Genomic DNA, 22,434 nt, shown 5'->3' on the forward strand with positions numbered 1-22,434 from the left:
AAGAATGGGGGCTGAAGAAGCCCACAGGGCGTGCCTGCCGGGAGCGGCTTTTCTAGGAGTGGAAGGGCAATAGGCGGGGCACGGGCGTGTCGGGGGAGGGGGGGCGCTCCGCAGGTGCCACCAGGTAAATCTTGGTCTCTCCGGATTGACATCACCTGGTGCATGCCTGATTAATCTGCACCTTCCCGGGCGTCAACTGCATTTTCGCGCACACGGGAAAAGCCGGTGATGAAGAACCCGGAAATGCGCCATTTTGCCTCCGTTCGTCCAAACAGTTTCTATATCCCATTTTTCATTAATAAGAATTGTAGCTTCATAAAGCAGTGGCGATTCCATGTCTCGGGTAGGGATAGCATAAAATGAGACTGAAATACCTTGTGTGAGAAAGTGAAGTGCACAAAAACTACTGGGAACTTATTAAAGGACATAGAAACCTGTTTGAGGCCAGATGCGGTGGCTCACTTCTGTAATCCCAGCCCTTTGGGAGGCCGAGGCGGGTGGATCACTTGAGGTCGGAGTTCAAGACCAGCCTCAGTAGGGGGTGGTGGCGTGTGCCTGTAATCCCAGATACTCAGGAGGCTGAGGGAGAGAACTGCTTGAACCCAGGAGGGGAGGTTGTAGTGAGCCGAGATCGCGCCACTGCCCCCCAGCATGGGTGACAGTGCAAGATTTTGTCTCAAAAAAAAAAAAAAAAGAAGATCCACATGTAAGGGTACCTGGTTAACTAATTCCTCAAAGCCAAGGGAGCTAGTGGATGAGGAAAACTGGGTACGAGTCCTGGATCTGCTGACCTCAGCAACACACTTCATTTATCTGAACTCTGGTTCTTTCAACTCTAAAATGAGTAGTTTGCATATTTAAAAAAATATTAAAATATGCATATATTTAAAATTACATAACAATATGTGCACAGTGAAATGAAATACTGCAAAGTAAAACCATTCATATAACCACTACCAAGGTCAAGAAATAGAACTGTTACCTGTGCCCCAGAAGGCCCCAGTTATGCTCCCTGCTAAGCTCTGTTCCTTTCCTCCTCCCTGTTGTGACTTCTAACATCAGATATTAGTTTATTCTATTCTGAACCTTATATAAATGAAATTATGAAGGATGTGCTTTTTGTCTTCTTTTACTCACTATTCTGGCTCCTTTTACTATTATGTTTATGAAATTTATCAATGTGGTTTATAGCTGCAGTTCATTGATTTTCATTGTTACGTAGTATTCAGTTGTCTGAATAAACTTTTTTTTTAAACCATCCTACTGTTAATGGACATTAGGGTTGTTTCCAGTTTAAAGCAATCACCAAAAAAAGCTTCTAAAACATGTCTTTAGATGCAAGCACAAATGTGTTTCTGGTGGCTGGGGCATAGAATATGCATACATTCAACTTTAGTAGATATGCCAGAGTTTCCCAAAATGGTTTCACCAATGTACATGCTCATAAAAAATGTGTGAAAATTCCCATTGTTCAATAATCCTTGCTGAAATTTAGCACTGTGAATCCATTTCTAGCAGGGATTTCAGTGTTGAGTTTGTGATTCCTTAAGAAATACCCGAGGACCTATCATACTGGCAATAAGTAAAAACCTGAAAACATACAGTTCATGAGGCTGTGTGAAAACAGGTACTTTCACACTTTGCTGTTGACAGTACAAAATCAAACAACTCCTACAAAAGTCTCCCTCTTATTGTTCATTGCGGCATTATTTGTTAAAGTAAAACATTGGAAATAATCCAAATACCCACCCCTAAGAAACTGGTTAAAAAAATAATGGTACATCTACACAATGAGTTATTATGCAGGCGTGAAAAAAAGAGAACTATGTCTATAAACAGGACATTGCTAGGCTTTTCTGTTAGATGATAAAGCAAGGCATGAAAGAATGTATATAACGTAACTTATGGGGTAAAGAAGGTAAATACTTGTTTTTGCAAGAAAAAAGAAAGAAAAAGTAGGGAAGGGAGGAGGGAAGGAAGAAGAAAAGAAGGAGAGGATAAATAAATAATGAAAATGGGATATGAGTATATGGGGTAAAGGAACTGGGGATGGAAGCAGAACTCCTCTAAATATACCTTTTTATATAATGTGGATTTTGAACTAAGTAAATGTTTTGAATTTTCAAAAAAGAATAAAAAAGGGATGAAAACCAACCCTGAAATGGAATATAAGCAGAAACAAATGGATCCTAACCATATATCATTTAAAATATAACCACAGAGAAAAGAATTAATTCAAATAAGGTATTTATGCATCTATACTCCCTAAATGGGATATAATTCAAAAACAAAACAAGCAAAGAAAATCTGAACTCTACATAGTAGATATATTATTGCTAGTGGTGTATTTGTATTATAATCTTGAAACTATTTTGTTTATAAGAAACTATTTTGTTTGAGTGAATGTATTTATACTGTTGGGAGCCAGAGTTTTCACTGTGGGGGAAAAGAAAATAAACAAATGTGTAACGGTGAAAAATGAAAAGGAATTCTGTGGAGCTGTTTTTGAACAGAAAGTATCTTATAAAATCCTCCATATATGTATACATGTTAAAGCAAAACATTGGAAATAATCCAAATACCCACCCCTAAGAAACTGGTTAAAAAAATTACGGTACATTCACACAATGTACCGTATATACATATATATATGTAACATATTCATATATTTTAGCTCCTGTCCACTGACAGGGCCTAGAGGCAATAAGATATTCTAGTAGCAATGAGATTATTTATTGCCCAAAATCCAGATCTTGGTTTCTGATTTGTTTTTCTAAGACCACCAGAGAGAGCACAAAAGAACCAGCGAGTAGGCAAGGCTAAAAGCAAAACTGCAAATTTATTCTTTGGTCATCTAGCTTCAGGGAAGAAGGTGTGGGGGTGAAGTCTGTCGGCCTCCGGCAAAGGAGGCCGAGAGAGTCTCCCGGTAAAGCTCTGGGGCAAAATTCCTAATACAGTCCCGACAAGAATGGGGGCTGAAGAAGCCCACAGGGCGTGCCTGCCGGGAGCGGCTTTTCTAGGAGTGGAAGGGCAATAGGCGGGGCACGGGCGTGTCGGGGGAGGGGGGGCGCTCCGCAGGTGCCACCAGGTAAATCTTGGTCTCTCCGGATTGACATCACCTGGTGCATGCCTGATTAATCTGCACCTTCCCGGGCGTCAACTGCATTTTCGCGCACACGGGAAAAGCCGGTGATGAAGAACCCGGAAATGCGCCATTTTGCCTCCGTTCGTCCAAACAGTTTCTATATCCCATTTTTCATTAATAAGAATTGTAGCTTCATAAAGCAGTGGCGATTCCATGTCTCGGGTAGGGATAGCATAAAATGAGACTGAAATACCTTGTGTGAGAAAGTGAAGTGCACAAAAACTACTGGGAACTTATTAAAGGACATAGAAACCTGTTTGAGGCCAGATGCGGTGGCTCACTTCTGTAATCCCAGCCCTTTGGGAGGCCGAGGCGGGTGGATCACTTGAGGTCGGAGTTCAAGACCAGCCTCAGTAGGGGGTGGTGGCGTGTGCCTGTAATCCCAGATACTCAGGAGGCTGAGACAGGAGGATCACTTGAACCAGGAATGCAGAGGTTGCAGTAAGCTGAGATCGCATCCACTGCACTCCAGCCTGGAGACTTTGTCAAAAAAAAAAGGAGAGAGAGAAAGAGGAGAGAGGGAGAGAGGGAGAGAGAGAGAGAGAGAGAGAGAGAATTTGAGCATCAACATAATAATGACAGTAATTGCTTATTTGTTTGTTTGTCTATTTATTTATTTAGAGACGGAGTCTAGCTCTGTTACCCAGGCCGGAGTGCAGTGGTGCGATCTCGGCTCACTGCAAGCTCCGCCTCCCGGGTTCACGCCATTCTTCTGCCTCAGCCTCCCCAGTAGTTGAGATTACGGATGCCCGCCACCACGTCCAGCTAGCTAATTTTTTTTATTTTTTAGTAGAGACGGGGTTTCACCCTATTAGCCAGTATGGTCTCCATCTCCTGACCTCGTGATCCGCCCCCCTTGGCCTCCCAAAATGCTGGGATTACAGGTGTGAGCCACGGCGCCCGGAGTAATTGTTTATTTGTAAAGGAATCCATGAGTTCTTCGTGATAAAATGAGACAGCAGGGAAAAGAAAACGTATTCTTTGCAGGAAATGGCAACTAATCAATGTGGAAATGTGCTTCAGTTTCTTCACCTGTTAAATGGAGATAATTGTACCTAACTCACAGGGTTGTTATGCAGAGTAAATGAATTAATACGTGTTAAAACACTATGTTGGCCGTCATTATATTGTCCCCTGGAAGACAATGTGCCACCTAGCATCTCACTAAGACTACAGACGGGATTCAGCGTGACGACCACAGAGGTGTGGAAACCTCCGGCCTTCCTAGAAGGAACACAGCCAGAACCACAGTTCTGCGGGGAGCGGGCCGCGGTGACGCATTTCCGGCCTTTGTGGTTTATCATTCTTTGGACTGCGGTTGTCAAGGATTCAGAGCCGGTATGATCTGCGCTAGGTGGCATGTCCTTTCACGGATGCCTCGGTGAGCTTCGGAGTCGGGCTACCGCTGAGGGGCTTCGGAAGGGCCGGTCTGTGCGCTGCGACCTGGACTGGGTGTGGGGATCTGGCGGCAGGGGCTTCTTGGCCAGAGATAGGCCGGGCAGATGGGGGCAGAGGAGGTTGCTCCGCAGCCTGGAAGGGCCTTGTTAACCTAAAGTCAGCGTCGTTGCCCCAACCCCTTTCCCCTACCCCATGTCTATTCCTGAGCTCTTCAACCTGTCTGCCCTGTACTGATAGCACTCTAAACTCTCCCTATCTGCATCTTAGGATCCGAATAGATTCGGATATGAAGAAATGTTTGTATTTTCCGATGTCGTATTCTCTACTGTGGACTTATTTTAGAGAATAAGCAGGGATAGTTTTAAAATATGCCGCAGCCTTTCTTAGTCTAATTCACGTAGTATAAAGGCTCTTGCTGCTATCTAATATTTTAGAAGAATAAATAGCATCTACTGTGTACCAGCCCAGCACTGTTCTAAGCACTTTCCAAATATTATCTGCTTCTCATAACTCTATGAGATAGGCACTGTTATTATGTAGACTACACCCCACCTCCCTGTCCCGCCCCTTTTTAAAATTAACATACAAGAAGAAAATGAAGTAACTTGCCTAAGGTCATAGAGCTAGTAAGGGGTGTAGGCAGGATTCAGATACGGACAATTTGGCTCCAGAGTCCATTTTCTTAAAACCTTTGCTATGCTAACTCCACTCTGTTCCTGTATTAGCTTTACAGCTATAACCCGGGAAGTTACTTCGCTCATTTGAATCCCATCCTTCTTTTGTACCTCAGTAGTCTTAGGCTTCTAGTTAGGATTTGATTGGAGAGAATGTATCTGAAGACGTACATCTTTCACAGTGTTTCTGCAAACCTGATGAAACAGCCATTTTATTGGTTTGTGTGCATGTTTCGCCCACCCATCTTGTTCTTTGAGCAATAGAAAAAGATTACAGTCTTGGCCCTAAGGGAAAGTAGCAACTATTAATTAAACAACCATTGTACCAAAATTGTACATTATGTCATTAAAAGATGAATTTACATGTTTGTATGCCAGGCTTTGTGCAAAAACACTTTCTATGCATTATCTCATTTAATATTCTCAACAAGTTGGCAAGGTAGTTTTTGACCTTATTTCATATATGAGCTTGAGGCTTAGAAAAATCAAGTAACTTGCCCAAGATCACTGTGTTAAAATTCACAGATGGCAATCCCAGCACTTTGGGAGGCCGACGTGGGCGGATCACCTGAGGTCAGGAGTTGGAGACCAGCCTGACCAATATGGTGAAACCCATCCTACTAAAAATGAAAAAATGAGCCAGGAGTGGTGGTGGGTGCCTGTAATCCCAGCTAGTCCAGAGGCTGAGGCAGGAGGATTGCTTGAACCTGGGAGGCAGAGGTTGCAAGTGAGCCGAGATCGCACCACTGCACTCCCGCCTGGGCAAAAAGAGCAAGACTCTGTCTCAAAAAAAAAAAAAAAGAAAAGAATAAACAACCAGATCTGCCTGTGTTCTCTGCTACCTCATACTATCTTCTGCTTATCTAAGGTAGATAAAATATATGGGCTTATATCAACTCTGTGTGTGCACATGTGTATACATGTGTATATATGATTGCAAATGCATAGAAGAGGACACATTCCCGTCTTTAAGACTGTTTATTTCAGGGTAGTAGAACTTGGTGAAAGAATTCTATATTCCTCTCTACTTTTTGGATTTTAAAAAATGGTTCTGAAGAGAAGTAATGGTACAAGATAAATTGTGACTGAGGGTGAAAGGTGGGACTCATACAGTACATGACATATGAGTGGGCAGGAGGAACAGGGTGAGCTGAAATGAATAAAGAAGACTTCAAAGAGGATGTGAGATTTGAATCAAGCTGCAGAGATTGGGTAGGGTTTGAATAAGGGAAGAAGGCAAGACAAAGCTCATGGCACAGCAATGAGAAACGCCTGATTAGAATAGTGAAGAGAAAAACCTGACTGGAGCTGAGAGTTTTTGCTTGCGGAATAGAGGAAACCAAGAGTGGAGCCAGACAACAGAAGCTAAAGGTCTGACTGGTTTTAAACTGTGCTTGAGAGTTTGGGAATTCATCCAATTAGTGAGGAGCCATAGATGGTGTCAGCGGAGGTGAGGGTCATGGGATGTATGATGATAAAGGCACGTTTGTATTATGTGCTGCTTAGTCTTCACCTACGTGCCCATCCCTGTTAAAGATAATCCTTCCATGAGGATGATGGTAGATTTGGGGGTATTGAGCTTGCTGAGGCTCTAGGAGGAACCACCTTTAAAATGCAGATGTATTTTTTAAGGTAAGATTTATTATACTAATTATATACCTGGCATATACATTGAGGTTGTGATCCTGAATGGAAGATTAGGAACTCTATGTTTGTGACCAGGAGGGCAGGATTACAAAAAACTGGGGAAGCCTTTTGTAGACACTGGATTCAAAGAACTCAGGTATGCTGGTGCAAGGATCTGGGTATGAAGGCCAGCAGATAAAAGCAAAATCAGGTGAATGAAAGCAAAAATGAACCCAGAGTATACAGAGAAAATAGGGAAATTTTTATTTGGGAAACTGTAAAGATTTGAAACACCACATTCCCAGAAATGAATTTTTCTGGGCAGAGCTCTAAGATTCAGCTGCATTGTCTTTGAATAGAAAAACTTTGACTTGAAACCAAGTGGCACAGGTGGTAAATAAGAAAAAGACATTTTTCAGACCCTAGAAGATTAAAAAAACAAGAAAGCATGAGTGGCTGTTTCATCTTTTGAATCCATGGTATGTTTATTGAGTAATGTGAAAGTGCATATTCTGAATTTAGCTATTTGATATTTGTACCACAAAACTTTCTTACCCTAGAACAAATTCAGCAGACCGTGTTTCAAGCCATGATGATCTCTTCCCTGGATGATTGTCATAGCATCCCTCTCTGCCTCTACTTAACCCCAAGGTCATTGACATAGCAGCTAGAGTTATGCTTTTGTATTAAATGTAAGTAAAAGTTTGTTACCGCTTGGCTTAAAAATCCCCAGTGGTTTCCAAATCTCATAGAGTACAAGCTAGAGCCCTTACAACTGCCTTTCATGATCAGTTCCCAAGCTCCCTGCTTTATCTCCTGTCAATTTCCCTTTTGTTTTCTTTGTTCCAGTCATTGTTCAACTAGCTGTTACCTGAAGAATCCAGGCATGTTCCCATCTGCACAAATTTGCACTTGCAGTTCCCTTTGCATGGAACAGTCTTTCTCCAGATAGCCATGTGACTTGCTCCTCACTTCCTTCAGCTCTGTTCAACCATTGCCTTATCAAGGCCTTCCCTGAATATGAAATAGCAAAATTTCTTTCCCCTTACTCTCTATCTCCTTACCTTTATTTTCTCTATAGCATTTATCACTACTTCACAAATACTTAATAATTATCTGTTTCCTGTGACCCATTTTCCTCATCCTGGCCCCTCTTTTCCCCAACAGAAGTTAGTGTTGTAGCACTGGAGACTGTAAATTCTGAAGTCAGATTTGTTGGGTTTGAATTGCAGCTTCACTGCTTACTATCTATAACTGACTTGAACTTTGGACTAGTAACTTAAACTTTTCATATCTCAGTTTTCTCATCTGTGATATGGGGGCAATAATAGTACCTTATTCGTGGTTGTTTTGAGGATTAAATGGGTTTATATATATAAAGCATCTGTAACAGTACCTGGCATGTTGAAAGCACTATAAATGTCTGCTGTTATTGTTATTAGGATGTAAATTCCATGAGACTAGGGACTTTGTTATAATTGCAGCTGTATCCCCAGTGCCTAGAACAGTACATGGAATATGGTAGGCTCTGAATATATATTTGCTGGTAGGCTCTGAATAAATATCTGCTAAGTGAATGAGTGGTATGTGAAAAGTTATGACAGAAAAAGATAATATGGTAGTCACAGTGGTGGTGAGTCAACACCAAGAAAAGTGGAGGAAGGCTGGGCGCAGTGACTCACACCTGTAATCTCTGCATTTTGGGAGGTTGAGGCAGGAAGATCACGAAGTCAGGAGTCTGAGACCAGCCTGGCCAACATGGTGAAACTCCGTCTCTACTAAAAAAAATACTAAAATTAACTAGGCGTGGTGGTGGGTGCCTGTAATCGCAGCTACTCGGGAGGCTAAGGCCGGAGAATCATTTGAACCTGGGAGGCAGTGAGCTGAGATCATGCTGTTGCACTCCAACCTGGGCGACAGGGTGAGATTCCGTCTCAGAAAAAAAAAAAAAGTGGGGGAAAACATGAATTTGAGGATTCTGTCTTTAGAGGAAGAAAATCCTCTGTACACTTCCTGGGGTAGTGATTACAGAAGGTAACCAAACCAAAGATGTCAGAACTTTATAGAGAGGATTATGTGTGCAGGTTATCCAGAAGGATGCTGTCCCATGCCAGTAGTTTTTTTCCCCTTTGATAAATATAACCAGTAATCACAATATGAATCTAATTTTCCTTCTGGTTGCAATGTGATCAGTGTTCACTTGTAATTTAAATACCTCATATGGTTTGGCTGTGTCCCCACCCAAATCTCATCTTGAATTATAGTTCCCAATTTCTCATAATCCCCATGTGTCATGGGAGGGACCCGGTGGGAGATGATTTAATTATGGGGGCAGGTACCTTCATGTTCTGTTCTGGTGATAGTGAGTTCTCATGAGATCTGATGGTTTTATAAGGGGCTTTTCCCCCTTTTGCTTGGCACTTTTCCTGCTGCTGCATGCAAAGAAGGACATGTTTGCTTCCCCTTCCACCATGATTGTAAGTTTCCTGAGGCCTCCCCAGCCATGCTAAACTGTGGGTCAATTAAACCTCTTTCCTTTATAAATTACCCAGGCTTGGGTATGTCTTTAGTAGCAGCATGAGAGCAGACTAATAAAATACCCTATTCTTAGTTATTTAATTTCACAGTGCATGTCAACACCTAAGAATAATGTAGGGTTGCCGGGCACGGTGGCTCATGCCTGTAATCCCAGCACTTTGGGAGGCCGAGGCGGGTGGATCATGTGAGGTCAGGAGTTCGAGACCAGCCTGGCCAACATGGTACAACCCTATCTCTACTAAAAATACAAAAATTAGCCTGGCATGGTAGTGGGCACCTGTAATCCCAGCTACTCAGGAGGCTGAGGCAGGAGAATTGCTTGAACCCAGGAGGCGGAGGTTGCAGTGAGCTGAGATCGCGCCACTGTACTCCAGCCTGGGCAACAGAGCAAGACTCTTTCTTAAAAAAACAAAAACAAAAAACAGCAAACAGAATAGTGTAGGGTTATTTTTGCAATGGATTACAATAATTTTACTTAAAATTAAAACAAATATTTTATTCTACAGGTTATTATTCATTTGTGGGTCATAAAATCTATGTGGTGTGTCACAACCCACCACAAAATATGTTCTCAGGCTTTTTTGTTTTGTCTTTTAATGAAATAGGTTTACAGATAATTGTATGTCACTATATAAAGCAAGGATACATAGTGTTTTGTGAAATTATTATTTTAGTTATTTGTGTATCTCATAAATGCACAAACATACACTTATATACATGTGCATGTGTGTTCTGGGTTATAATATAAAATATATCTTAATAAGAGTCCTGGTCAAAAAACCTGGTCAAAAAAGTTTGAAAGTCTGTGCTCGAAAATGGTACTTAGAAATCACTGGGTCATCTAATTGTTTTTCTTTCAGAAAATTGTCTCCATTAATTACTATCCTGGTTAAGATTGCTCATAAGTTTGTTTGTTTTTGTTTTTGTTTTTTTGAGACGGAGTCTCGCTCCGTCGCCCAGGCTAGAGTGCAGTGGTGTGATCTCGGCCCACTGCAACCTCTGCCTCCTGGGTTCAAGTGATTCTCCAGCCTCAGCCTCCTGAGTAGCTGGGATTACAGGCGTGTGCCACCACGCCCAGCTAATTTGTGTATTTTTTAGTAGAGACGGGGTTTTGTCATGTTGGTCAGGCTGTTCTTGAACTCCTGACCTCAGGAGTCATAGACATTTGTCTTTTTATTAGCAGTAATTTTATTTTACATAAAATTGCCCCCTCTCCACCTTCAAGTAGCTTCAAAGAGAAAAAGTTTCCAATAAATTAAAGGGCGAGAAAAAGGTCAAATTCTATTCCTGTTTTAAAGTACTGGAACCAGTATTTCCATCATTTTAATATCTTTGAGCCTAGACCACTGCAGTCAACTACTTTCTGATTCTTTTGCCTTAGCCTTAAACCACTAGGATATTCATTTAATCTTAACAGTAACACAAGAAAAATAACAACAGTGTTACCACTGTGGAGTTTACTAAGTAGCCAACTTCTTTGTGCTCATTATCCTCGTTTTATCTTTGTACCAACCTAGAAAGATAGGCAGTGTTGGTTTTAGGATTCCTGTTTTATAGATTGAAGAGACCAAGGCTCAAAACATGAAGCCCAAGACTCTGGAGGGAATACCTGCAGGATGCTGTCTCAGTCCAAGACCTTCCACATTTTAAACCTAGATCTCCCTCCTCCATACCTCCTATGGCTGGAGGGACTCTGCCTCCTCTCTCTAAGTGCATTTCTTACAATTCTTACTCGTTTTATCTTCTTTACTTTCCCTCCATCCTCCATTTATTTCCCTTTTTTTCTTGACTCTTGGTGTCATCTGTGACCACTTGGGCCCAAAGTGCTTTTTTACCTTCATATAGCTAAAATTTACCCTGAATTTAGTATCTTGTTATTCAGATGTAAACCAATATGCTCAAGCTGATTTGAGCTGTTCCAGTCAGGATGATTGAAACAGTACCTTCCTTCAGAAAATTGTAGGAGTTTTTGTTCCATTTCTGTTTTTCTTCCTATATTATCTGGATTCATATTTCTAAAGTATCTATGATTAATCATGTTTCGGTGTTCCTTCATGACACAGAGTGACTGATTTTAGTGTAAATACTCCAGTCCTTCCTTGTCCTGAGGTTTTCTGCATTTTTATATTTTTTTCTTTGTAAATAATTGTCTAGATCTTGGGGTTTCCAGAAGAAAAGATCAAGGAAGAATTCTCAAGAATAGATTCTTTTTCTGAACCTTTGATGGCCATAACCTTGACCCTTCAGACTGCAGAGATGCAGGAAGGACTTCTGGCAGTGAAGGTAAAGGAGGAAGAGGAGGAACATTCCTGTGGGCCAGAATCAGGCCTATCAAGAAATAACCCTCATACCAGAGAGATCTTTCGTAGACGCTTCAGACAGTTCTGCTATCAGGAGACCCCTGGGCCCCGGGAGGCTCTTCGAAGACTCCAGGAGCTCTGCCATCAGTGGCTGAGACCAGAGATGCACACCAAGGAGCAGATCCTAGAGCTGCTGGTGCTGGAGCAGTTCCTGAGTATCCTGCCCGAGGAGCTCCAGGCATGGGTCAGAGAGCACCGACCTGTGAGTGGAGAGGAGGCAGTGACTGTGCTGGAGGATTTGGAGAGAGAGCTGGATGAACCAGGAGAGCAGGTGAGAAGATGGCAGAACAGGGTTTTTACCTGTAAGAACAAGTATGGGGTTTCAGTGCAACAAGAAAAGGTAGAGGAGGAGGATTTTTTTTTATGCCAGACTTGATCTTCTATGGGCTTTTAATCTGTCTGCCTCTGTTTTTTTCTTTGCCAGCTTCTGGGTCCTTCTTTTCTATCCAGAGGCCCTGAGAAGGCCTCCTTGCCATGTTCTCTCTGATATTTAGTTCCCAACTGTCCTTGATTTCCACCAGGTCCTGAGCCATGCTCATGAACAGGAAGAGTTTGTAAAGGAGAAGGCAACTCCAGGAGCAGCTCAGGAGTCATCAAATGACCAATTCCAAACCTTGGAAGAGCAACTTCGGTATAATTTGCGAGAGGTGTGCCCAGTTCAGGAGATTGGTGAGGATTAGAATTTCCTCAGGGAGCCTACCTCATTCCCTGAATATTTATCAATCAACACATTTATTTGGTGTCTGCTATATGCCAGACATTGTGTCAGGTACCAGGGATACAGTGATAAACAAGGTAGATGTGGTCCCCGCTCTCATGAAGTTTACAGTCTAGTGGGAGAGGCAGACAATAAGTAAGCAGTTATAATACAGTGCATCTTTTCCCTGAGGTCTGGGTATAATAGGTTTAGAGTGGAAAAATGAACAGAAAAGGTGGCTACTTGTCCCCTTCCACCCATTCGCCTGGCCACTTTTTTTCTTTTGTCTTTGGAAAGATAATCTGTTATCTTTCATACTTCATGTTATCTTTCATGTTATCATTATTTTAGATGGCAAGGCTGGGACTTGGAATGTGGAGTTAGCCCCAAAGAGGGAGATTTCTCAGGAAGTGAAATCTCTTGTACAAGTTCCTGGAAAACTGAATGGTAATATTACTCAGATGCCTGAGTATGGAGCTATCTGTGACCACGAGGGCAGATTGGAAAAGCAAAGGGTGAGCTCTTCAGTGGAGAGACCCTATATCTGTAATGAATGTGGAAAAAGCTTCACCCAGAATTCCATCCTTATTGAGCACCAGAGAACACACACAGGTGAGAAGCCTTATGAATGTGATGAGTGTGGGCGGGCCTTCAGCCAGCGGTCAGGCCTATTCCAGCACCAGAGACTCCACACTGGGGAGAAGCACTACCAGTGCAGTGTTTGTGGCAAAGCTTTCAGCCAGAATGCCGGGCTTTTCCATCACCTCAGAATTCACACTGGGGAGAAACCTTACCAGTGCAATCAATGCAATAAGAGTTTTAGTCGACGTTCAGTCCTCATTAAGCATCAGAGAATTCACACTGGAGAGAGACCTTATGAATGTGAAGAATGTGGCAAGAACTTCATTTACCATTGCAACCTAATCCAGCATCGGAAAGTCCACCCTGTGGCTAAATCAAGCTAGCTCCTTGGAACAGGTAGGGAAAAATATTTCTCACTTTGTCCCTGCTATGTCCTCTAGCATAGAGAGTTCAAGGGAAAGCCAGTAAAAATTCCCTTATTTTATGCAGAGAGAAGCATAATATCTTAAATACATCTGCCAAGTTCTCTGATCAGTGACATCTACAGTTTTATGATACTGAATGTTGCCTCTTGTGTTGACTTCATCATGTATGCTGTAGACCTAGTTTCACACACATCTGTGCAAGAAGTTTTCTAAGTATATTTCAGGAAAACTTCTTCATCCTAGTTTTTAAAAACTTTAAAAAAAAAAGTTTAATACAAAATAATCTCAAAGGGAGTTCACTGAGTATTTAAAAATTAATTTAAAAATAATTGTAATAAAATTCATAATACAGGTTTCCTGACTTCTTTTCATTCACATAAAATATGATATTTTGCTTTCTAACCTACAAAAAGGGGCAGATGAATCCTCCTATATAAATGTAGATTTATAGTAAGTTGGATTTCTGTAGATTTTTTAGTAAGTTAACCTTTAGGAACCAAGGAATTGAAGCAGCCATGTGTTATTAGCAGCTCAGTAGCTCTTCATAACAAATATTGCTCATGATTTTAAATTTATGCAGAGGCTAAGAAACTTAGCTAAAAATCTGATATCTCGCTGCAGATTTTTTATTGCAAAATATAGGCCTCTTTGTATTTTTCCCGTAACATATAATGAACATTTTTTGTTTTTGCCTTTTTCTCCTTTATTCAATATTTTCTATGGAAAATTTGAAACATATTCAAGATTGAAGAGAAGAAGTATGATCACTCTTTCATGTTGATTGTTTTTATAACCTCCACATTTCTCAGCTTTTACTATTGATTACCACCAAGGTCATACATAAAAAAATTTCTTTCCCTTAACATTGACTTAGTAACTCTTTACAAAGCTTTATACAAGGTCCAGGAGACAAAGAAATAGAAAACCTATCGTGAAAACAATCTGGTTTGGAATATACCCAAATACCCAATACATAGCAAGTAACTTAAAAAGAACAGAATCACTCTAAGGGACCTTAGAGATCATTTCTGTTTGCTCTTATTTGACAGATAAGAGAAAAGGAAGTTCTGGGAAGTAACTAAGATCATAGAGCCACTTAAAAGCAGAGCTGTAACTAGAACCCTGTCTCCTAGTTCCTAGTGTAACACTCTTTCTATTAAGCCACTGGGTGTGTATATATATTTTTTATATCACCAAATAAAAATTACAAGTATATGAAATTTATAGGATTTATAAGTCATTGAAGTTGCTCAACAAACCCGCCCATTTATATGTTTCAATAAATGCACAACTCCTCTATTTAATTTACACTGGAGTCCAGGAAAGACTCTTCTCACTTATTCCTCATTGGAAGCATTTTATTTATGTTTGTAATTATTATTTTTAACTTTTAAAATTTAATTTACTTAGTAGGACTTTTTAAAAAGATTCATTCTTCAACTGGTTCAAAAATCAAAATAATACAAAAAGGTCTACTTCCCCATCATAAGTAGCCATAGTACTAGTTTCTTATGTATCTTTCAGTGTTTCTTTATGTAAATATAGGAAAATACTAATGTATAATCTTATTTCTTCCATTACTCAGGAAGATGGCATATTATTTATACTCTTCTAAAACCTTGCTGTTTTCATGAAAGAATATAATCTTTAGAGATGTCCACATCATAACACAGAACTTCTTCATTCTTTTTATAAGTGAATAGAATTTTATTTGTTCATACTCCATAGTTTATTTAACAAACTCCTATAGATGAAAAAACTATTTTTAAATGTTACATATTCTGTTTCATTCTTCTCCCCAGTTTAGTCCAAGTTAAGTTCCGTCTGTTCAAAAGCTAACAGTTTTCATATGAGCTAGGAAACAAGGCATGGGCAACCAGAATTGCACATAATTCTTCTACAGATAAATGGAGAAGTGATGGGTGGTATTTTTCAGTTTAGTGTATTTGGTTCTATCCCATATTCTTAAACACCTGACATTTCAAACTGTTTGTGTCACTCCTTAAGGCTAATTGTGGGTGTTATAAAAAATCTTATATTTCCTCAAAAGTATTTTTTATTGTGTCTTGAGGTTAAATTATTTCCAAGAGAAATAGCTACAGATTATTAAGTGAAGTTAAGAAAAATATAGTAGACTCAAATTTGAAGTAAAACCAGCTTCTTAAATAAATATGTATTCCATAAAGTGATGTAATAGAGATTCTATACTATTCTAAGTTTCATATCTTAAATGCCTCTCCATTTAAGATAATGAGAAAAGTGAAGTCCAAAATGCTTAAGCACTTGTAGTAATCTTTCCGTCTTTTATTGCCTTAAAAATTTGGTAAAGGAAACCGATTATGAACAGAGATCATTGTGAATTATATATGGTTTCATAGACACACTTGGAGTCCTGAGACCCATTGTAGGCATCTGCAAACAAGAGCAACAACAAAGTGGGTTGGAAAGAAAAAAGAACAAAATATGAGAACATAAAAAAGAATCAGACAGAAGGTAAAATTAGATGCTAAAACTCTAGTTTGGGCGAAAAATGGTGACCAAAGGAAAAATAAAAAGATGGATGCAGAGACAGAGTGTTGCCAAGAAACATGCTTCATCTTCATAATAATTATTAGAAATCTCTCATTTATCAACTGGTTCAAGTTTTTGATATTGTTGTCTTAAGCAGTGAAAATAATCTCACTGCCTTTTACTCCTCACACTTTTTATTACTTTCCATAAAATGGAGGATAGGGAGAAAAGCATAGTCTAGAAACCACTGTGATTTTTAGATCTCTTTGAACCTATCCCCAGTTTTCTATGTCAGCTGCCAATGGGCAGTGTTGAAAGCACTATTTCTTGATGATACCTGCACTAGTATCACCTGGGTTGTTTGAACTGCAGTTTTCTGAGCCCCACCCCTGAATCAGTTTCTGAGGCAGAGCCTGAGAATCTGTATCTAATTAGCATATTAGTGGTCCACACACATAAAGTAACGATGTAATTTATTGTCCAATCTGGGACACTTGAAAAGGAGTGTTGTTAATAATTACACCAAGACGACAAGTATAAATCACGAGGTATGGTCCCCATACTAATAATGTTTGCAATAGGCAATATTTTTTTCAACCAAGGAGATAGAAGAGACAGAGAATCAGAAAGATTACAATGTTCTGTCATGAAAGCTAAGGCAGAATATATACAAAAAGGCTGTTGGAGACTTAGGTGTAGCCACCTAGCCTAAGGTAACCCCCAGTAATCTATTGGATTAGGAAAGAAAGGATGGGATAATATGTCTGCACAAACAAAACAGAGGGCCCTCCACCCCACCCCCAATTAAGACAAACCCATTGTTAACATAGCTAGTTATCTAAGATGAAACTTAGGTTTCATCTTAGGTAAGTGAATGGTTTACCAGACAAGATGGACGACGTCCTGGAAGCACAGGAGTGTTTCAGTGGTATAGGGACCGATAGAGTACAGTGTTCAACCTTATACTGTAGAAGAAAGTGAGAAGATAAAGTACTGGATTAGAAGCTTGCACTGTTAAGGCAAACAGTGAGCCATTTTAAGCAGGTAGTTGGGTAAAGGGGAAGGGGGCAGATACTGTACCAAGTAGTTTCATAATTTATCACATTCACTCCACATCATTTGTTGGCTGTGGAGAGGAGTCCTCTTGCCACTTGATGGTACCAAAGACAGCTGACCTGCCTTAAGTGTGTCAATAGATCTTCATAGCTATTCAGCAATTGCCTGAAGATCATTGACTGCAGAGGTGGGGATGGCAGTGGCCTCCCCTCATCACCCCTGACTTCTGCTAATTCATTGTAGAGGGTTATATAGTCAGGAATCTATAAGCCCCAAACTTGCTAGTGGTTAAGTTACTCGGGGGGACCTGATTTATTTAAACAGGTTTAAAACAATGGAGAGCAAGCCAACATCTTCCCCTCTTGTTGCCACTTTCCTCAGGTGGGTGTTGATTATTGCATTTGACCCTTGGGGGCAGAGTGAAGGTAACTGGACAATTTGTGTGGTACAGATAATACCAGACCCAGAGTTGGTTGGTTGATTTTTTTTGTTTGGAAAGCCCTTTATCTTCTGAGAGACATGACCAGGGCTGTGGGAGGAGCTCTGAGTGTGCCTGTGCCTAGACTCCTACACCCCCATCAGCCATCCCAGGAGTTTGGTTGGGCTCTAACGTGTTCGTTGGGGCCGATTGAGGAATCTCCCTGAGGATAGAGGAAAGACCCTGATGCCTGAGACCCGGAGGACCAGGGACTTAGGGAAGGGAGGACACGACAGGATCCAGTGTGAGCAGTCAGGTGTCTTCAGCAGGGGAGAGAGAGAAGTCAGCCCAGACTGAATGGCTGCTGGACACAAGATGTTACGACCCCTGTCCCCCTGAGCCTTTTTGAGGCGGCTTCTGCGCTCACAAAGGTGAGCCAGGTGGTGTGCACAAATGAACCACTGAGATTGATGGGTCTTCCAAGATTCCTAGAGAGGCGGGCAGAGGAGCCGGCCGAAGTGCGTTGAAACATGGACGTTCTTCCGGTATCATGTGCGTTGCGGACAAAGTGTTTCCTTTCCCCTAGGGAAGTGTTCAGTTTTCAGTATCCCGGGACTGTGTGCTTAGGCAGTGTCCTGGTCCTTTCTGCTCATGCAAGATGCTCTATACTTTCTCAGTGATCCAGAGATCATGGTACTTGAAGGGGGTGCTGTTGCCCCATTTTCCGGGGCTTGCTCTTGTACTTAGATCTCTCAGGATCAGGATTTTGTGTTTTGTGTCGGCTCCACCAGACATTTCAGAGATGCAGAAGACTGAACAAAGCACTGTACACAGCTGGGTCTGTATGGATCATCCCCTTCTCAGATGGGGGCACAGACTTACCAGCAAGGAGGCCTCACCAGAATCCATCAGCTGACAGGTCCTTATGGCCAAAAGCTGGCTTCCGTATACCTTTTCTGAATCCTACGGCCGTTTTAACCTGAACAATTTTTTCAGTTTTCATAAAAATCCCCTATACTAATGATTACGATATTGTATATCTGTAAAGGCTTAATACTTAAAGAAAAATACTTTACATGATCCCCACAATTCTGCAAAACAAAGGGAAGTAGTACATGAATTTCTCTGGGTAAGAAAACATTCAGAGGTTAACACATTCAAGCAAGCATTTATTGAGTGCCACATAATGGCCTAGGCTTTATGTTGCAAAAATGGGAATAAGCAAGATAAAAGGCATTTCTTACTGTATAGTGTAATGGGAAAGACATGTTGTCTTGAGGAAAATAAACTTCGTACATAGGGACTTTGGAGGTGGAAAGTTAAAGATAGCTTCTCTGAGGAGGCAATAGCAGAGCTAGAGCTGTCTCTGTGGACTATGAGAAGTTGGATAGCAAAGAGGAAATGGCACTTGAGGGATCGTTATAGTATGTGGAGGGATCAGAAAACCATTTCAGAAAACCGCAAGTAAACGAAGGTGGGTGCATTCCAGCCTGGGCAACAAGAGTGGCAGAGGTGGGGCAAAGAGAGTAGAGAATAACTGAAATATGCTGAGGAATTTAAAGTTTATAGGGCAGTGTGCTTTTCCATTTTCTTAATGTCACAGCACATAAAGAAAATTTGTAGGCACACTGCTAAGCAGAAGAGACTAGGCTAAGGACATCAGCCTTCCTGGCCACCCCGGTAGCTGAAGAGATCAGTCTGCTGGTACTCCTATAAGTGATTTGAAGCACCCAGTAAACTGTGGCAATGCACAGTAGTTGGGCAGTTACATGCTCTGTCTGGATTTAAGAAGAGGAGTAATGTAATCTTACTAGCTTTCTAGAAATATTCTAGAAGTGATGTGAATGAATTGGAAGGGGGCAAAACTGAAAGCAAGAGAGACTAGAGACGTGTAGTTGTTAAAGAAAGAACCAAAACCGTAAGTTGCTGAAAGTAAGTAAGTCACTGGCTATAGAAATAAAGAAGGCACCAAGTGGAACTGTGTTACAGATTATAGATTTAACTAGACCTGATAACTAATTAGACTGATGAAATTGAGAAAGAAAAGGTACTGAGAGCACTGCCTGTCACACACTAAGTACTATATAAGTATTCTTTAAATAAAATAAATGTAGCCATGGATAAATAGGCAGGTTTTTGGATTAAATTATTAGGTAAGTGTGGCACAATTTTATAAGAGATGGCTAATATTGGAGCATAAATTGGTCACAAGGGGAAAATGATGAATTTTTGGTGGTGAACTGAAGATGCTTGTAAGACATACAACTGAAAGGGTCTAATGTACCACTGGACTGTAAGGGCCTGGAGCTCCAAAGAAAGATTGGGATGAGTGAATCAGGTTTAGGACTTTTCAGGTGAAAGCTGATGTCATAGAATGGTTGAGATTGCCCAGAATGAATATGGGATGAGAATAAGGCTGGATTTCAATTTAGGATACTAGACATTTGTTTTTGTTTTTGTTTTTGTTTTTGACGGAGTTTTGCTCTTGTTGCCCATGCTGGAGTGCAATGGCTCAACCTTGGCTCACCGCAACCTCCGCCTCCTGGGTTCAAGCAGTTCTCCTGCCTCAGCCTCCCAAATAGCTAGGATTACAGGCATGCACCACTACACCTGGCTAATTTTGTGTTTTTAGTAGAGATGGGGTTTCTCCATGTTGTGAGGCTGGTCTCGAACTCCTGACCTCCGGTGATGTGCTCGCCTCAGCCTCCCAAAGTGTTGGGATTACAGGCGTGAGCCACTGTGCCCAGCTTGATACTAGACATTTTTGATAGGCAGAATAAGAGCCACGAAATAGAGTAAATAATAGTCATTAGAAACATATTTAAGAGGTACTTATATAATACAGTCATGTGCCACATAGCAATGTTTCAGTCAACAGCAGACCACATGTACAATAATAGTTCCATAAGATTATAATAACATATTTTTACTGTACCTTTTCTGTGTTTAGATATGTTTACATATACAAATACTTGGCTTTATGTTATAGCTACCTACAGTATTCAGTACAGTAACATGCTGTACAGGTTTGTAGCCTAGGAGCATTAGGTTATACACTATAGCCTAGGTGTATAGTAGGCTCTACCATCTAGGTTTGTGGAAGTACAGTCTATGATATTCTCACAATGATGAAATCGCCTAAAGACACATTTCTCAGAACATAACCATGTGATTAAGCAATGCGTAACTGTTCTTCCTGAGTGCCAAGCATTAGGCTAAACACTACAAAAACCAACTTATGGAAAAACAACCAGAAGAATATATAGTGTTTCTTAGAAAATTGGGAGTAGTTAGCAGTGTTAGATGCTGCAGGGGCATCTGGTAGGAAAAGGACTGAAAAATACCCACTGGGTTTGTGTACCAAGGGAGCCCTGTTTAATTAACTTGGGACCGATAAGTCAGATGTGAGGTCCCCTGACTGACATGTACACTATTCTAAAATTAAAAATACTTTTGGGTCAGGCACAGTGGCTCACGCCTGTAATCCCAGCACTTTGGGAGGCCGAGGTGGGTGGATCACCTGAGGTCAGGAGTTTGAGACCAGCCTGACCAACATGATGAAACCCCATCTCTACTAAAAATACAAAATTAGCTGAGCATGGTGGCACATGCCTGTAATCTCAGCTACTTGGGTGGCTGAGTCAGGAGGATTGCTTGAACCCGGGAGGCAGAGGTTTCAGTGAGCTGAGATAGCGCCATTGCATTCCAGCCTGGGCAATGAGAGAAAAATTCTGTCTGAAACAAACAAACAAACTTTTGAATTCATCTAGCACAATCCTTGGCACAGAGAAGTTGACTTATACAGGTATTCGTCATTTTACTTGCACTTTGCTTTACTGTACTTCGCAGATACTGTGTTTTCTACAAATTGAAAGTTTGTGGCAACCCTGCATCAAGCAAGTCTGTCAATACCATTTTTCCAACATCATGTGCACACTTCGTGTTTCTGTGTCACATTTTGGTAATTGAGTATTTCAAAATTTAAAATTATTATTATATCTATTATGGTGATCTGTGATCAGTGATCTTTGATGTAATTTGCAATTGTTTTGGGGCACCACTAACCACACCCATTTAAGATGCCTAACTTAAAAGATAAATGTGATGTGTGTTCTGACTCTTCCACCAACCAACATTCCCCCATTTCTCTCTCTTCAGGCCTCCCTATTCCCTGAGACACAACAGTGGCAAAATGAAACCAGTTAATAACACTACAGTGGCCTCTGAGTGTTCAAGTGAAAGGAAGAGTCTCACATCTCTCTCTTTAAATCAAAAGCTAGAAATGATTAAGCTTAGTGAGGAAGACATGTTGAAAGCTGAGATAGGTTGAAAGCTAGGCCTCTTGTACCAAACAGCCAGTTGTGAATGCAAAGGAAAAGTTCTTGAAAGAAGTTAAAGCCACTCCACTGAACACATGAGTGATAAGAAAGCAAAACAACTTTATTGCTGATATGGAGAAAGTTTGAGTGATCTGGAAAGATCAAACCAGCCACAACATGCCGTTAAGCCACAGCGTAATCCACAGCAGGGTCCTAACTCTCTTCAATTCTATGACAGCTGAGAGATGAGGAAGCTGCAGAAGAAAAGTTAGAAGCTAGCAGAGGTTGGTTCATGAGGTTTGAGGAAAGAAGCTGTCTCCACAACATAACAGTGCACAGTGAAGCAGCAAATGTTGATGTAGACACTGCAGGAAGTTATTCAGAAAACCTAGCTAAGATAGTGGATGAAGGTAGCTATACTAAAGAACAGATTTTTAATGTAGATGAAACACTTTATATTGGAAGAATATACCATCTTGGACTTCCATAACTAGAGAGAAGTCAGTGCCTGGCTTCAAAGGACAGTCTGACTTTCTTGATAGGAGCTAATGGAATTGGTGACTTGAAGTTGAAGCCAATGCTCATTTACTAAGCTGAAAATCCTAGAGTCCTTAAGGATCATGTTGGCTGGGCATGCTGTAATCCTAGCACATTGGAAGACCAAGTCAGGAGGATTGCTGAGCCC

At 40.9% G+C, this 22,434-nt stretch overlaps 1 protein-coding gene across 2 annotated transcripts; it reads left to right on the forward strand.

The window, feature by feature from the left end:
• Nucleotides 1-4,422: 4,422 nt before the first annotated feature.
• ZSCAN23 (zinc finger and SCAN domain containing 23) lies at nt 4,423-21,708 on the forward strand. Of its 2 annotated transcripts, XM_011944889.1 has the most exons (5): nt 4,425-4,526; nt 11,536-12,012; nt 12,263-12,410; nt 12,790-13,416; nt 21,589-21,708. In XM_011944889.1, exons 2-4 carry the CDS (start codon nt 11,605-11,607, stop codon nt 13,401-13,403), a joined length of 1,170 nt encoding a protein of 389 aa, XP_011800279.1. In that variant the 5' UTR covers nt 4,425-4,526; nt 11,536-11,604; the 3' UTR covers nt 13,404-13,416; nt 21,589-21,708. The 2 variants fall into 2 exon arrangements, with proteins under 2 accessions (XP_011800277.1, XP_011800279.1); XM_011944887.1 differs by lacking the exon at nt 21,589-21,708 and having other exon boundaries at nt 4,423-4,526; nt 12,790-15,220.
• The last annotated feature ends 726 nt before the right edge of the window (nt 21,709-22,434 follow it).

This window comes from Colobus angolensis, unplaced genomic scaffold, assembly GCF_000951035.1.
Source record: "Colobus angolensis palliatus isolate OR3802 unplaced genomic scaffold, Cang.pa_1.0 Scaffold237, whole genome shotgun sequence".
NCBI lineage: Eukaryota > Metazoa > Chordata > Mammalia > Primates > Cercopithecidae > Colobus > Colobus angolensis.

Coding starts and splice junctions, on each gene's coding strand:
- ZSCAN23 (XM_011944887.1), top strand. CDS start 11,605: ATGGCCATAACCTTGACCCTTCAGACTGCAGAGATGCAGGAAGGACTT. Junction 12,013..12,262: donor TGGATGAACCAGGAGAGCAG/GTGAGAAGATGG, acceptor GATTTCCACCAG/GTCCTGAGCCATGCTCATGA. Junction 12,411..12,789: donor GTGCCCAGTTCAGGAGATTG/GTGAGGATTAGA, acceptor TCATTATTTTAG/ATGGCAAGGCTGGGACTTGG.